This window comes from Peromyscus leucopus, chromosome 4 (genome assembly GCF_004664715.2).
Source record: "Peromyscus leucopus breed LL Stock chromosome 4, UCI_PerLeu_2.1, whole genome shotgun sequence".
Lineage (NCBI taxonomy): Eukaryota > Metazoa > Chordata > Mammalia > Rodentia > Cricetidae > Peromyscus > Peromyscus leucopus.
This window is the reverse complement of record NC_051066.1, coordinates 68,209,579-68,224,757: the sequence shown is the minus strand read 5'-3', so window position 1 is coordinate 68,224,757 and position 15,179 is coordinate 68,209,579. Positions and strand designations below refer to the sequence as shown.

The 15,179-nt window shown below is 49.7% G+C and overlaps 1 protein-coding gene across 3 annotated transcripts in view; it reads left to right on the top strand.

The window, feature by feature from the left end:
- Window positions 1-15,179, top strand: part of Cry2 (cryptochrome circadian regulator 2) — a 32,940-nt gene that overhangs the window by 14,724 nt on the left and 3,037 nt on the right. For all 3 annotated transcript variants that reach the window (XM_028878978.2, XM_037205026.1, XM_028878979.2), the window contains 6 exons: window positions 3,999-4,139; window positions 6,402-6,713; window positions 6,927-7,078; window positions 7,193-7,395; window positions 7,610-7,702; window positions 8,285-8,426. In XM_028878978.2, coding sequence (XP_028734811.1) covers window positions 3,999-4,139; window positions 6,402-6,713; window positions 6,927-7,078; window positions 7,193-7,395; window positions 7,610-7,702; window positions 8,285-8,424 — 1,041 coding nt within the window. In that variant the 3' untranslated portion in view covers window positions 8,425-8,426. The remainder of the gene's footprint in view (window positions 1-3,998; window positions 4,140-6,401; window positions 6,714-6,926; window positions 7,079-7,192; window positions 7,396-7,609; window positions 7,703-8,284; window positions 8,427-15,179) is intronic.

Genomic DNA, 15,179 nt, shown 5'->3' with positions numbered 1-15,179 from the left:
CGCTGTCCTCTGTGTGAGCCCACTGTTAGGTTGACTACCCTTAGCAGTGGAGAAGGTAGTCAGCTTGGCCTGTTTTCTGTCTGTCTAGCTCACCAGAGGAAGGGGCTTGCCTCTCTTTCAGAAGCTTCAGTAAAAGTCCAAAGAAGTATTTTCATTGACTTGGCTTGGCTTGGGTTACATGCCCTTCCCTGGCTCGATTACTCTGGCCAGGGATGGCGTGTTTCTCCTGACCACTTTCACATCCTGAGCCCACTCCTAGAGTCTGAAAGTAGGATTAGATCTGCATTGCCCACTAGAACTGAGATTTAGAGAAGGCAGGTGCTCCATTAAAACCCTTGATGCTCTTACCGAACGAGGGTAGACTGTATGTTCTTTACCTCTGGAGCTCTCTGTGAGGACATTCTGATTCTTCAAAAAGATTGATTTATTTTAATTCTATATGTCTGTTTTGTTAGCATGTATGTTTATGCACCATGTATGTGCCTGGTGCCCACAGAATCCAGTAGAGGGCATTAGATCCCCTGCAACAGGAGTTACAGACTGCTTTGAGCTGCCATGTGGGTTCTGAATCCTCTGAAAGAGTAGCAAGTGCTCTTAAATGCTGAGCTCCAGTATTCTGATTATTAAATGAGAAAAGGATAGTAGAATTAGAGTGCCACCATTTTGCAGCCTCAGTGATGACACATGCATTACTGACCACAGACACCATTAGAAGAGAGACAGACAAGCAGCAGGTGCCCCGTACTGTAGACTTCACAAAGGATCACACTCAAGTTCATTCCAGTCTCTGGTACCAGCCAACTTAGAGGCAATACAGAGGACGAACTGTACCATGAGTGTGCAGGTAGCAGAATCCACACAAGCGCCTGTGTCCTTCCACAGAAACAGCAAAAGGAAAAGGAAGAGGTGGCAGAGTATATGCCTAAAAGAAACTTCGATGTGAATACTTTCTAAATGGCTGGAACTAAGCTATAGGACTGAGGAATGCACAGTTGGGTGAGGGACAACAGGTACTTAAAAATCCAAGAATGCTTGTGGAAGAACGAAGCTGCTCTAAGAACACTTTGCGAAAGTAGAAAAATCTAAACATCTAAAAAATGTAGGAAGTTATCATTATAAAAGCAGAGCTGATGTCACAGGCAGGGGAGAGGAGCCCAGCCTCCTGGGTGGCTAGCAAGGTCCTGTTTCCAGATCTTTGCTGGTGATTACCTGGATGTTTGCTTTAGAAGAATTCACAAAACCACACATTTGTGTGGGTCTCTTTGTCTGCCTTTCATTTAAAATAAAAAGATTGAGGGCTGGAGAGGTGGCTCATGGGTTTGTTTCACAAGCAGGAGGACTGAGTTCAGATCCCAGCACCCACATGCACAGCTAGTCATGCAGTTTAATGTCGATGGAAAATATGCTTCTGCCAAAAAAAAAAAAAAAAAAACAAAGAAAAGAAAAAAAAAGATGATCGTGACCTCACACACCTGTAACTCTAGTTACAGGGAAGATTGCTGGGGCTGTCTAGCAGTCTAGCCCCTCCCCAAAAAGAACCCACAAAAATGAGCTCCAAGTTCAGTGAGAGTGCCTGTCTGAAGGAAATATGTTAGAAAGCAGTAGAGGAAGATACCCAGCATCTCCTCTGGCCTCCACACCTGCACACATGTACACACGTATACAGGCACACACACACACACACACACACACACACACACACACACACACATGTGCGCACTAAATAAATGAAAATGTTATGGGGGTTGAAACTGCAGGATCAGGGCACAGGGAGTAAGGAGATGTGCTGGCAGAAGTATCAGTGTCTGCTAAGAGACACTTAAGCAACCAAGTGCAAGTGCAAGGGAGACAGGCACCAGACAAGGACCCGTCGGCCACTGCTGGGGACAGCCAGGCGTTTAAGGGACGGGAAGGAGAAGCCGGAGAAATGTGAACTGCCTCGGAGCTGTGTGTCCTTCTCAGGCCTCGGAGCAGTACTGGTGGCGCTCCATTCCCAGTGTGGACAGTGCCTTGGAGGAGGTTATCTTCATATTCCAGTCTCGATATGGTCTTAGCAGTAGTGGATGGAAAGAACAGGACACATCTGAGAAGTCTGGGTGAACAGTACCAGGACATGGGGAAGGATGGTGGCTAGGTCTGTTCTTGAGGAGTGAGGTGGATAAAGTTGCTTTCTCTGGAAAGACTCCAGTGCACGTGTGGACTTAAGGAAGAGAGCAAGTCTGCACATGGCAGCCAGTGGAACCAGCTGGGCTGCAGCGGTAGACTTGTGCCTGCTCAGAGATGCGCCTGGGGGCAAAGGCAGACAGAGCCCAGGCCTGTAACATTGGATGTACCGCCTAGCCTTATTCTGACTCACCATTGGCCAGACAGCTTTATCAGAGCAACACATATTCACAACATGCAGAAAGACATCCCACAGCAGTGGGGTGTGAGCAGCAAGACGTGGTACTGCTGAGAGCACCCAGAATACACGGGTAGCAGTGCCTGAGGAGTCGGTGGTGTGGCAGGGACTGGAGGCTGGTGGGTACCAATGAAGTCAACGAGCAAGGCTTAGGAGGTGGCTGGAGAGTGGAGATGGGGATGGGATAATGGAGATGGGTTGACTGGAGGAAGGGCCTGGTGCAAGAGGCCCATGGCTATCATAAGTCCTTTGTTTTGGGGATATTTGGTTTTCAGAGGAGAAATGAGATCATTATTTCATATTCTTGGCATGGAAATGGTGGGGGAGAGTGTCTGGCCCCAAAGACACACTGGACAGGTCTCACTCAGTCCCTGTGGCTCCTCCAGCACTCTCACCCTGTCCCTGCCCTAACCCGCTTCAGCTCAGCGGCTGGGCTTCCCTTCCCCCAGCTTCTGATTTCTGTGTAATCCAGCCTCTCTGGATATGAGTTCTCTTGGTCTGTTGGCCTCCCTCCTCTCTCTTTTCCTCTCTTACACTCCTCTCCTCTCCTCTCATGATCCTGTTCAGTCTGTACCCTTCCAGATGCCTCTGACTGAACTTTGCCTCACATCTACAGTAAAATCCTTCTCCTCAACTGTGCCTTGGAGCAGCCACGTGCTCATTCTCATTCAGAGAGGAAGAGGGTGCGGGAAAGCTTGTCAATGATACTGGGTGCCTGGAAGTAGAGGTGTTTTCCCACCTGGCTGAGGAAGGGTGAGGTTTTTAAACTGCGCCTGTCTGCTTCCCATAGGAAGGAAGGACACCTGAAAGCTGATGGGGAGGTATTGGAGTGGGCAGGACGGAAGGTGTCAGGAACACAGAGATAGGAGCATGGAGACTGGAGTCCAAAGTGAGACTCCCAGGCTCTCTTACCAGACCCTAATCCCAGGAGAATGATAGAAGCCTTTTGAGCCTGATTACTCTGTAGATGATAATAGCAGATACTCGAGTATTGTTAAGAGCTGGTGAGAATCCTCCTTGGAAAGGAGAGCAGTGTGCTAGGGACTGTGGATGAGGAAAACAACCAGTGCTGTGAGACTGGAAAGAGGTCTCAGGAGTGAATGGCTCTGTTGGTCTCCGGAAATGGGTTAGGAGTTTCCTATTTTCCTGACTCTTTAACAATGGTGAAAAGCCCCTGGGTGTCCTAGACTCAGCGGGGGCAGCCTCTGCGGCCAGTGACTAGAACAGGGACTGGGCTAGGAATATTGTTTTCTGTAAAGCAGATGCCTTTCCCCGCCTCTATGTAATTACAGAGTTTGTTTCATGCTTTCAGCATTCTTTCCTACATCATTTAATCCCCAGAGACGGTAAATGTTCTTATTTAATAGCTAGGTAGCTGAGGAGCTAAGTAAGTCCTTCAGTCATTCTGTAGACTGAACTTGGAAGTCAGGGCAAGGACGCGGGTGGCTCTCCTTCCCAGAGTCCCAGGCTGGAGGGTGGGATGCTGCATCAGTGCTCAAAGCCTGGCTCTGGGCCTTTGCTGTTTGTTCTTTGACCTTAGGTGAAGAACCCTCACTCTAACACCCAGGCCTTTCCTCTGTCCCCTCTCTCTTCGCAGGCCTGGGTGGCCAACTATGAGAGACCTCGGATGAACGCCAATTCCTTGCTGGCCAGCCCCACAGGCCTCAGCCCCTACCTGCGCTTCGGATGCCTCTCCTGCCGCCTCTTCTACTACCGCCTCTGGGACTTGTATAAGAAGGTGAGCACAGGAGCATGCGCTGTCGCCCCAGGCACGGCACCCACCGCAGAAGGCCATCCCAGAAAGGGCCCTTCTGAGTCGGAGGTGACAGCTGCCCACGACTCAGTCACTGATGCGAACCCAGATTCCCCTGTGGTTCTGGGGAAGGGACAGGAAAGCTAGCCCAGGGCCTTTAGGGATGGTGCGTTCACTAGCAGCTGATAGAGTAGGCTGGGACTGGGGGTGGGAAGTGAGCAGGCTAGAGGCAGCCCTCAGCAACAAGGACCACAGTTGACAGGAAGTCCAGGAGTGGCTGCTGTCACTCAGGAATGGAGGGCTGGCCTGAAAGGCTGCATCAGGACTGTGCCAGGCAGCCCGGGGGAGGCTCTGGGAAAGCACTCCACAGAGAGGCTCCTCGGTCATACTGTACCTTTGTTTTTCACTGTGACTTTGCCCAGCCAGCATGGCTTCGTGGAATGGGGTTTGGCAGTTTGGTGGATAAGTCATCAGGGGAGGGGGAAATCACTGTGTAGTCCCGTAGTCCCACCTGATCCTTTCACGTCTCTGACTGTTGCTTATACATTATTTAACCAAATAAGAAGACTTGGTACTTCTTAATTTTTTTCAATTGAAAACAGAATTTTTTTCCTATAGTATATTCTGATTACAGTTTCCTCTCCTCCAATTCCTTCTAGATCCTCTCCACTTCACCACCCACTCAAATCCACACTCTTTCTTTCTCTCTTTCATTAGAACACAAACAGCCATCTAAAAAAAAGAAGTGAAAAGAAAAGAAAAAGAAAAAAGAAAAAATAATATAAAATAAAAACAAACCTGAACAGGACAAAACAAATGAACAAGATTGAGGGCGGGGGCAAAGAAAAAGCCCAAGAAACACACATTAACAACGCAGAGACATATGCATTCACACACAGAACTCCCATAAAGACACGGAACCGGAAATCATAATATATAAGCAAAAGACCTGCTAGGTTAAATTAAAAACAAACACCCAGCCAAAGCATTATGAGACAAAAACAAACAAACAAACAAACCACCATTGACTTTGTTTTGTGTTAGCATCTACTCATCTACTGCTGGGTATGGGCCTGCCCTTAAGTGTGGTTTGTATACCCAATGAGACCCCATTGGAGAAAACTATTTTTCCTCTGTGAGTGGTTCTCAATTAGAGGCAGCTTCTAGGTTAGGGGTGGGGGCTTGTGTCCGCTTCCTCTCTCAGAACTGAGGCCCCATCCCCTTTAGACTTGTGCAGACCTTGTGCATGCTGCCATAGTAGTTCATATGGGCTTCAATCCTGTTGTGTCTAGACAGCTTTGTTTCCTTGGTATCTTCTATCCCCACTGGCTCCTACAGTCTTTTACCTCCTCTTCCAAGGAGTTCCCTGAACCCTGATGTGAGGGATTTGATGGAGACATCCCGTTGAGGACTGAGTGTTCTGAGGTTTCTCACTCTTTGCACATTGTCGAGCTGTGGGTCTCTGTGTTAGTTCCCATCTACTGCAGGAGGAAGCTCATCTGATGAAGGCTGAGTGAGACACTGATCTGTGGAGATAGCGGAATGTCACTAGAAGTCATTTTATTGCTGTGTTCCTTTGGTTTTTCCTGAGGTCCACGGCCTATCCCCCAAGGTTCTTGGCCACCTGGGCAGTGTCAGGGGTGGATTCCTTCTCATGGGGTGGTCTAAATCCCATCAGAGAGTGGTCGGCTGCTCCCACCCTTGGTGCCACTGTTGTAGCAGTGTATGGAGCAGGCAGGACACCATTATTCATCAGAGGGTTTGCAGCTGGGATGGTGTTTAGCTTTCCCTCTGGTAGCATGCAGAGTATGTTCTAGTACCATGAGCACTAGTTAGTGGAAGTGAAGGCTCTAGGTAGGCACCAGTTAACTTCTCTAGGTTCAGTGATAAAAAAGTTAGGTGTTTAGACTTTATAGCTTTTAATTGCTGATGATGCGTAAAATCTCTTCAATTTTCTAGAAGGTAGAGTCACAGAGTCCTGAGTAGTCCTGAGGACTTTGGTTCCCATGGCAGGGTCCCATAGCAGCATTCCCCACTGCTAGCCATCTATGGCCGTTCTTGGTGCTCAGAGCAGGGCCTGCATGTTGCACACTGTGAAACTTGGAAGTCTAGTCCTTTTGCACAGGTCGGGGATTTGGAGCCCCTGCACTTGGGAGCTATTACACTCACTCTGTACAAGAGACCTGAGCATCACAGTGCCAAGAACCAGGCAGGTGCTCACCTTTGTGTGCTATGCCCACCCCTCAGGTGAAGAGGAACAGCACACCCCCCCTCTCCTTGTTTGGACAACTCCTGTGGCGAGAGTTCTTCTACACAGCGGCCACCAACAACCCCAGGTTTGACCGGATGGAGGGGAACCCCATCTGCATCCAGATCCCCTGGGACCGCAACCCTGAAGCCCTGGCCAAGTGGGCTGAGGGCAAGACGGGCTTCCCTTGGATTGACGCCATCATGACCCAACTGAGGCAGGAGGGCTGGATCCACCACCTGGCCAGGCATGCTGTGGCCTGCTTCCTCACCCGCGGGGACCTCTGGGTCAGCTGGGAGAGCGGGGTCCGGGTGAGTGCAAGCTGGCCTGTACCCTGTGACCAGGCCTAGCCAAGGTCAGCCCCCTTCTAGGCTGGGGGCTGGGGTGGGATCCCTGGGTCCAGGAGATCCCTTCCACATCCTCCGTGTCCTCAACAGGAGGGCTTTGGCTCCTTGGGGTATTACAGTGACTTAGAAAGAACCAGAGCGTCAGGTCTCCAAGAAGGCTGGTTGTCCCCTATCTAGGTATTTGATGAGCTGCTCCTGGATGCAGATTTCAGCGTGAACGCGGGCAGCTGGATGTGGCTGTCCTGCAGTGCTTTCTTCCAACAGTTCTTCCACTGCTACTGCCCCGTGGGCTTCGGCCGCCGCACAGACCCAAGTGGGGACTACATTCGGTGAGGATGCTAACCACACTTTCTGGCTCTGAACCACGGGGACGTCCTTTGGGACTATGGGCCCTTTGAAGAAGAGCCACAGTGTGCTGACACTTCACCCTATGTGTGTTTCAGGCGATACCTGCCCAAATTGAAAGGATTCCCCTCTCGCTACATCTATGAGCCCTGGAATGCCCCTGAGTCGGTTCAGAAGGCCGCCAAGTGCATCATTGGCGTGGACTACCCTCGGCCCATCGTCAACCATGCTGAGACTAGTCGGCTCAACATTGAGCGCATGAAGCAGATCTACCAGCAGCTGTCACGATACCGGGGACTCTGTAAGGAGCCCCTCCCCACTGATCTCTCACTCACTCTGGGGAGGACTTAACCTGAGGCCGTGAAGAACACTGCAGGCTGAGCCAGACCGGGCTCCCTGAGCAGCTAGGGGTGCTGGGAAAGGTGGAGGCTGTGCCTCCTAGGAGGTCTTGCTCTCCTAGCCCCGTTGTTTCCCATGACCTACAGCCCTCTTCTGACTTTGTCTTTGCCTCCCAGGTCTTCTGGCATCTGTCCCTTCCTGTGTGGAAGACCTCAGTCACCCTGTGGCAGAGCCCAGCTCTAGCCAGGCTGGGAGCATCAGCAACATGAGTGAGTAGTTACATGGCCTCTGGCCACCCTGGCCTTCTGTGAAGTACCACCAGCAATTCAGACATTCAGGACTGAGGCCAAAATGACTCTATGCCTGATGAAGCCTGTATTCCACTCAGGGAATTCCACAATGGGACAAGGTCCGTTGAGCTTTTAAAACTCCACTGCTGGCCACATAAACAGAGAGCAGTGAGGAGCAGTGTAAGGAGGGAGGTGAGGAATAAGGTGGCCCAGGGGTCTAGGTGGGAGAAGCGGGCGAGTGAGGGTGCTGGTCAGCTTGGCGATGCTTCATAGTATGGAGTGGCCAGAACTCCTGGGGTTTCCCAGGGCTGCAAAGGGAATGCCTCACCTTCCGAGCAAGGACAGCAGATGTGCCACATCAGTCTCTGGTCTGGAGCCAAGGACTTGAGACCAGAAGTTGGCCCTGTCGCCAGCAGGCCAGGCCAGGCCCTCCTCACACAGCTCTAAGTGAGGTCACTGCTGAAAAGGAGGCCAGGGCAGGGCTCCCTGTCCCCAAAGAGCAGTCATTGTACAGCGTGAGACCATGTGGTATGTAACTGTACTTGTCTCTGCTCTCCACAGGCTCCAAACCGCCGTGCAGTGGCCCAGCTTCCCCGAAACGCAAGCTAGAAGCAGCTGAGGAGCCTCCCGGGGAAGAACTGAGCAAGCGGGCTAGGGTGACAGAGATGCCTGCCCAAGAGCCATCGAGCAAGGATGCCTGAGAGTGAGTCCTTGCAGAGGGAATGACACGGTTTAGAAAGCTGATCCTTGCCAACCGGAGGTTCAAACAGCAAACCAGATTAAAGTCTGAGAGGAGTGGGATTTCAGCTCAAAATCCCACCATTCTGGCTCTCTATCTTCTAAAGCGGTGGTTCTCAGCCTTCCTAATGCTGCAACCCTAATCAATGCCTCCTGTTGTGGTGACTCCCAAACCATAACATGATTTTCATTGCTACTTCATAACTGTAATTTGGTACTATTATGAATTGTAATGTAAATATCTGATATGCAGGATGTCTGATACCCGTGTCGAGAGCCACAGATTGAGAACCACTGTTCTAAACCTCTAGGGGAGCTTGTTTATTTGTTCGAGATAGAGCCTCACTGTGTAGCTGAGGCTAGACTTGAACTTGTAACAGTCCTCCTGCCTTATCCTCCTGAGTGGCAGGATTTCAGATGTGAGTCAACATGTCCAGTTTACCTTATAAAATGTAAAGGAAAATTATTATTTTTTAAGGAAAGAAGGATTTATTTTGGAAGAAAGAAATTTAGAAGTTTAACTCCTTTGTTTTCTGACTAGGGGAAAAGGAAATGGTTTAGCTTTGTTCTTTTTTTTTTTTTTTTTTTTTTTTTTTTTTGGCTTTTCGAGACAGGGTTTCTCTGTGTAGCTTTGCGCCTTTCCTGGAACTCACTTGGTAGCCCAGGCTGGCCTCGAACTCACAGAGATCCGCCTGGCTCTGCCTCCCAACTGCTGGGATTAAAGGCGTGCGCCACCAACGCCTGGCCTGCTTTGTTCTGTTTTTCACTTGCCTTTTCTGCCTGCTAATGGGAGGCAAATCTGAGACCAGGTTGTGAAGTTGTGAGTGGCAGCTGGGAAGCCGTGTTTTCTAGGCAGGCCAGATGAGGGCAACACTGAGCTCTGGGCATGGGGAAAGGAAGGGCTCAGCCCTGGGAGGACCAGGGGGCCCAGCTGGCCTCTGCTTCTGTTTACAGGGCCCCTCCTCTTTTCACAGAGATGAACTTTGCACATCCCTGTCAGTGCTCATCTTTTCTGGAAGGTTCCTGAACCACTCCAAAAGGAAAAAAAAGATAACAGATCTGCCTTCTCCCTGTTCCTCCTTCCCCAAGGCAGGGAAGGCTTTTATGCCAATATTGGAGAAGTGTAGCCTCGGTTCTCCACTTATCATTATGTCAGGCTGTTCTGTACATCTACATCAGTGGATTGGAGGGTGCTTTTCACTGCGGAGCTGTTTGGTTCTTTTTCTGGTCCTGATCACTTGAGGGCCTCACTGGGGCTGTCTGTGTGGAGTGTCTCAGTTTGTGTGCTCAGTGAGATGGCAGGCACTGGATGCTTTTGCCCTCTAGATATTGGCAGTAGGAGGACAAGGGCTGTGCTGCCTTGTCCCCGGAGGAGCCAGCCACCATAGATGCCATGCTGTCTGTGGTGCTAAGCACAGCTAGTTATGGCTAATGAACTTGCTTGGGTAATGCCCTGATTTGGAGGCAACATTAACAAACAGAAAGATTGGGTGTGAGAGTCAAGACTGCACAGCAAGTTATGACATACGGTACAACATGGGCTTGTTGCATGCAGATGTATGGGGAAAGTGACATATAAAGCATTCATATTAATGTGGGATCCATCCACAGCAACTTAGGAAAGGGAGGCTAATAGGCTACAGTTCCCAGAAAAGAACGGTACAGACCTTCAGCTTATGAAAAGAGAGCTGTTTGGTGATGGGCTGCGGGATCAAGGAACGTGAAATGAACTTTACACCAGGGAACCTGAAGAAGAATTGGATTCAGGCAGGGTAAAGAGTGTTTTAAATAACAGAAAAATCAAAGTTCACTTGATTTTGTACAAATTACTTAATCTCTAGGAAGACAGTTTTCCTTCCTGAAGATCAGTTGTTGTTCCCAAGATCAAGTGCAGCTGTCAGTCAGGGACATGTGGGAGTGCAGGTGCAGGTTGAGCATCCCTGCATCAGAGCTCCTGCATCCACAATGCTCTGAATCCATAACAGTTTGAGCTTCAACAGTGAAGTCTGTGCAGATTCCCAAGTCCGGAAAACCCTGAACTGTAAAACACCTCTGGCCCAGGGCCTATCAGATAATGATGTGATATCACTCAGCCTGGGATACCAAGCCTCCCGCTTGGCTAAAACAGATAGGACCGTTTTTCTTACCTCCTAGGGGCCTCAAAGGTAAAGCCTGTGGGTTTTGGTCTGGTGAGCCAAAGATGGCTGTTGCAGCTCAGCTCTCAGCCTCTTCAAGGCAGGGACAGGACAGCAGGAGTGGCTGGGCCCACGCACTCAGTTAACATCCATGTTCCCAATTCCCGTGACGGGTCCTAGACTCGGGTTATGTTGTGCACTGGACTGGCATCCCCCATTTCCACTTTGGGTGATAATAGTAGGAGGAGACGGTGTAAGTTGGGGTATTTTTTTTCCTTTTACTTTATTTTACAATACCATTCAGTTCTACATATCAGCCACGGGTTCCCCTGTTCTCCCCCTCCCATTCCCTCCCCTTACCCCCAGCCAACCCCCATTCCCACCTCCTCCAGGGCAAAGCCTCCCCCGAGGACTGCGATCAACCTGGTAGACTCAGTCCAGGCAGGTCCAGTCCCCTCCTCCCAGACTGAGCCAAGTGTCCCTGCATAAGCTCCAGGTTTCAAACAGCCAACTCAAGCAATGAGCACAGGACTTGGTCCCACTGCCTAGTTGGCTCCCAAACTGATCAAGCCAATCAACTCACACCTATTCAGAGGGCCTGATCCAGTTGGGGGCCCCTCAGCCTTTGGTTCATAGTTCATGTGTTTCTATTCATTTGGCTATTTTTTTTTCAATAATTGAGTAAAACCGAAATTTATTATAAGCCACAGTCGTCCTAGGGACCTCCATGTAGCCTCCATGGTTCTATGGGCTGTGGTCTGATTGTTTTTTATTTTATATCTAGAATCCACTTATGAGTGAGTACATACCATGACTGTCTTTCTGGGTTTGGGTTACCTCACTCAGGATGATTTTTTCTAGTTCCATCCATTTGCCTGCAAATTTCATGCTTTCATTGTTTTTCTCTGCTGAGTAGTACTCCATTGTGTATATGTACCACATTTTTTTCAACCATTCCTCCGTTGATGGGCATCTAGGTTGTTTCCAGGTTCTGGCTATTACAAATAGTGCTGCTATGAACATAAGCTGGGGTATTTTAATAAGAAGCCATAAGTGTTCAAAAGAAAAGATGTAGCCGCATAGGAAGAGAGAAAGGAAAGGCTGGGACGCAGAGGGGCTGCTGACTCAGAAGCTGTGCTTTAAGGATCCCTGGCTTGGACTGTGTCTAGGACAGGCCCCTGGGGGCGGGGGCAGCGGAGGGAGGGGGGCGCAGTTAGCTAGGAAGTATAGATCATGGTAGACACCAGCAGTGTCACACAGTGTGCAGGCCTCACAGCCTGGGCCTAGCTCAGAAGCCCTGGAGCATAGTACTCCCTGCTGGGATGGGTATTATTGGGATTCTTGTCTATGCGATCTGATGCTCCTGGAAGACTATAATACTAGGCAGAGTTCTATAATACTAGGGAGTTCTGGGAGAGAGGCCACCTGTGGAACAGGATGGTCAAACTTGCATCTGGAGGATGGGGCCCTACAGAGAACCAGGTGGGCAAGAGTCACTTGAGAGGCCTGATGCTGATGCCAAGCCACGTCGGCCGTGCAGAGGAGTGCCTTTCTTGCCTTACAGTTTGGGTGCCCATGTGTCACCTGCTGGGATCTCCAGGGCTGTTTTAATGTCGTTGCTCTACATCTTCATTTAGGTAGTTAAGCCAGGCAAAGCTCTTGAAGATGGAAAGGAGCCAGGAAGTCAGAGGATGTGGCAGGCGCAGACTTCTTTCCAAGACAGACAGTGGGAGCGCCATGTTTTTGGAAACCCCAAAAGAAAAGTGCCTCCTGTGTGCAGGCTAGGGCATCTGGGCCTCAAGACCCTCGTCTGTTGTATTAGACACTCTAGAGGAACAGAACCTACAGAATGTTCATGTTTACAAAAGAAAGTATTAGATTGTCTTACACAATGGGCTAGGTAGTCCAACAGTGGCCATCTGCACACTGAAGAAGCTAAGAACCCAGGAAGCTGCACAGTCTGGGGGCTGGTGCTGAAGGCCAGGGGTTCAATGTGAATCGGAAGGTCAAAGAAGGATTCTGATGTCAGTGAAGAAGGGCATGGCAGAATAGATGCTCTAGCAGCAAGGAGTGTGGGCAGACAGACAAACAGCCCTGCCTCTCTCTTGGACCTCTCTATCGGGGCTGCTGCTAGAAGATGCTGCCCCGGGGACGGTCTTAGCCTTCAGTTAGTCCTCCCAGGGCAAGTCCTCACAGACCTGCTCAGAAGCAAGGCTCTTGGTTGATCCCAAATGCAATCCAGTTGACACCCAAGATTAGCTCTCGCAACTGTGAAGTGCTTTGTCGCTCTGTCACCTGCCCTGCTGCTGGGACACACATGTCAGGATGTCAGGAAGAAAAACGAAGCCTTTGTTTGAAAAGTCTTAACTGAGCGAAGCACACCAGGCCGGGGAGGGCACAGTGCAGTCTTGCATGAGCTTCCGAAGGACTCTGCTCACCTGACTGGTGGGCCACAGAGAGGAGGCTGTGGGCCCAGGCAGAGTTGTGTGGATGGGAACACGTGCCCCTTCCTGCCCATTCCTGTCCATTTTAGTCACATGACTTGGGCTGCAGGCCAGTGCATTCCCCATTTTTAGTCTCTTGGCTCTGCTCTATGGCATTGTGACCTGCTGTCTCTGGTGCAGCTGTCTCATGAGCAGTCATTATGATTTAAATCAGTGTGCAGAAAAACATCTCTAGGATCAGTGGCTTCCATGCTTGCCTCAAACCCACGCCAAACGAATGTTCTACATTTAGTTTTTACAATGTTCACTAAACTGAAAAAATAAAACAGTGAGCTTCCAAATAGCAATCCTGTCAGCTGGTTCCCTTAACCCCCAGAGCTGCTGACACAGGATTCCGTCAGCCTCCAGTTATGCACCGGCTTCTCTCATTGATCCAGTGAGTTTACTGTGGGACAGCACATGTGTCTCATTTTCCTTTCCAGCTCTGCACAGCAATCTAGTGAGAGAAGCCCCTCCACGCACAAGGGTCACAGTCAAGGAGCCCCTTCCCTCCCTGGCCTGTGCTTTGTTATGCTGAGGTTTCATTGCCTAGAATGTGACTTCCAGAATCCTCCTTGTTACTCTGACACTTGTGCAATTGGTATGTGGCAGGTGTGTCCCTGACAGCCTATCCAGTGTGGAGATGGAGACAGGCCAGCCCTCCCAAAGAGCCTGGCTCTGCATCTCAGGCCTGTGCTGCTGGCTGCAGAATGCTCAGGTGTATCTCAGCTCTGATTCTTAGCTCCTGACATGGAAATGAGCCATAAGAGAGGAGGCTGAGTGCTCTTCATAAATGATAAATGGGGGTGGAACTAGGTTTGAATTGATCTCAGGAACACGTAATGTGTACATGTGTTAGAATAGCACATGGTAAGCTAGGCATGGTGATGCCTGCCTGGTATCTCAGCACCCAGAAGACCAAGGAAGGAGGGTCAGCAGTCCAAGGGCCTTAGTTATAAAACAAATTCAAGGCCAGCCTGGATTATATGAAGTCCTGTCTATGAAGAGAAGAGGGAAGGGGCAAAACATTTTTTAAAAATCACATACTATGCCATTCTGGGTCATTTAAAATGAATTTAAAATTTAAAAAGGTATGTCCATAATTCCATGAGCCCCCAAGAGTCGAGGGCAGAAGGAACAAAGTGGGGGTGCGCTTGAGTTGGTGTTTCAGGAGGTTTAACAGCAGGCTAGCTCTGCTCAGAAACTGCACTCAGTGTTTCCGTAAAACAGTGCTCCTCACAGAAGAGCATGGCTACCTGCTGCAGCGTTCTCCATGGGGAGGTGCATGGCTGTAGTTACACTTGGTTAAAGGACAAGGTCCTGGGAACTGCCCGCACCTGTATCCACTTCTGCTCTGCCTGCTGCCCAGCTTCTGTAATCTAGACAGTGTCACTCTCCAGGTGCAGGGGCTTCAGATGGAGCGTGCGGTCTTAGAAGGATTGCCTGAGCTCTGAACACCTTAGTCCCAGCACCTAGGAAGTGGAAGCAAGAAGATCAGGAGTCCAAGGCTGCCTCAGCTGCATAAGATAAATACCCAAAATAAGATGGAATGTGCTAGGAGGCTGTTAGGATCCATGTCTCCAAATGTGTCTGACTTTTAAGAGTATTTTCTCATTCTAATACCTTCATTTTATCTTGTGTAGGTATCAATCTCTATGCCACTCTGTTGAATTTCTTCCTTTTTACATCTTGTAAAAGTCTTGGTGAGGTATAATATAAAGTTCACTTACTGGTTAAAAACAAAATGCAGGGGCTGGAGGAGAGATGCTTGGAGAAGCACTGGCTTCTTGTAGATAACCCAAGGTTCGATTCCCAGCACCCACATGGCGGCTCGAAACTGTAACTCCAGCTCCAGGGGAACCTGGCTGGTTTCTGGGGGCACCACGTACTCAATGTGGTGCACAGACAGATGCCGGCAAAACATTCATACACATAAAATGAGTAGTTTTTTGAAGCTCACAGTTTCTGAGTCCTGAGGGCCTGGGAATTCCTATCTTGGCTATTTGTATGGACACTCCTGTCAGGTCAGTTTCCCATTTGTGAACATGGAGGCATAACAGGTTGTCTTGGTCTGTGAGGGTCTGCGAGGGCCTCCATAGC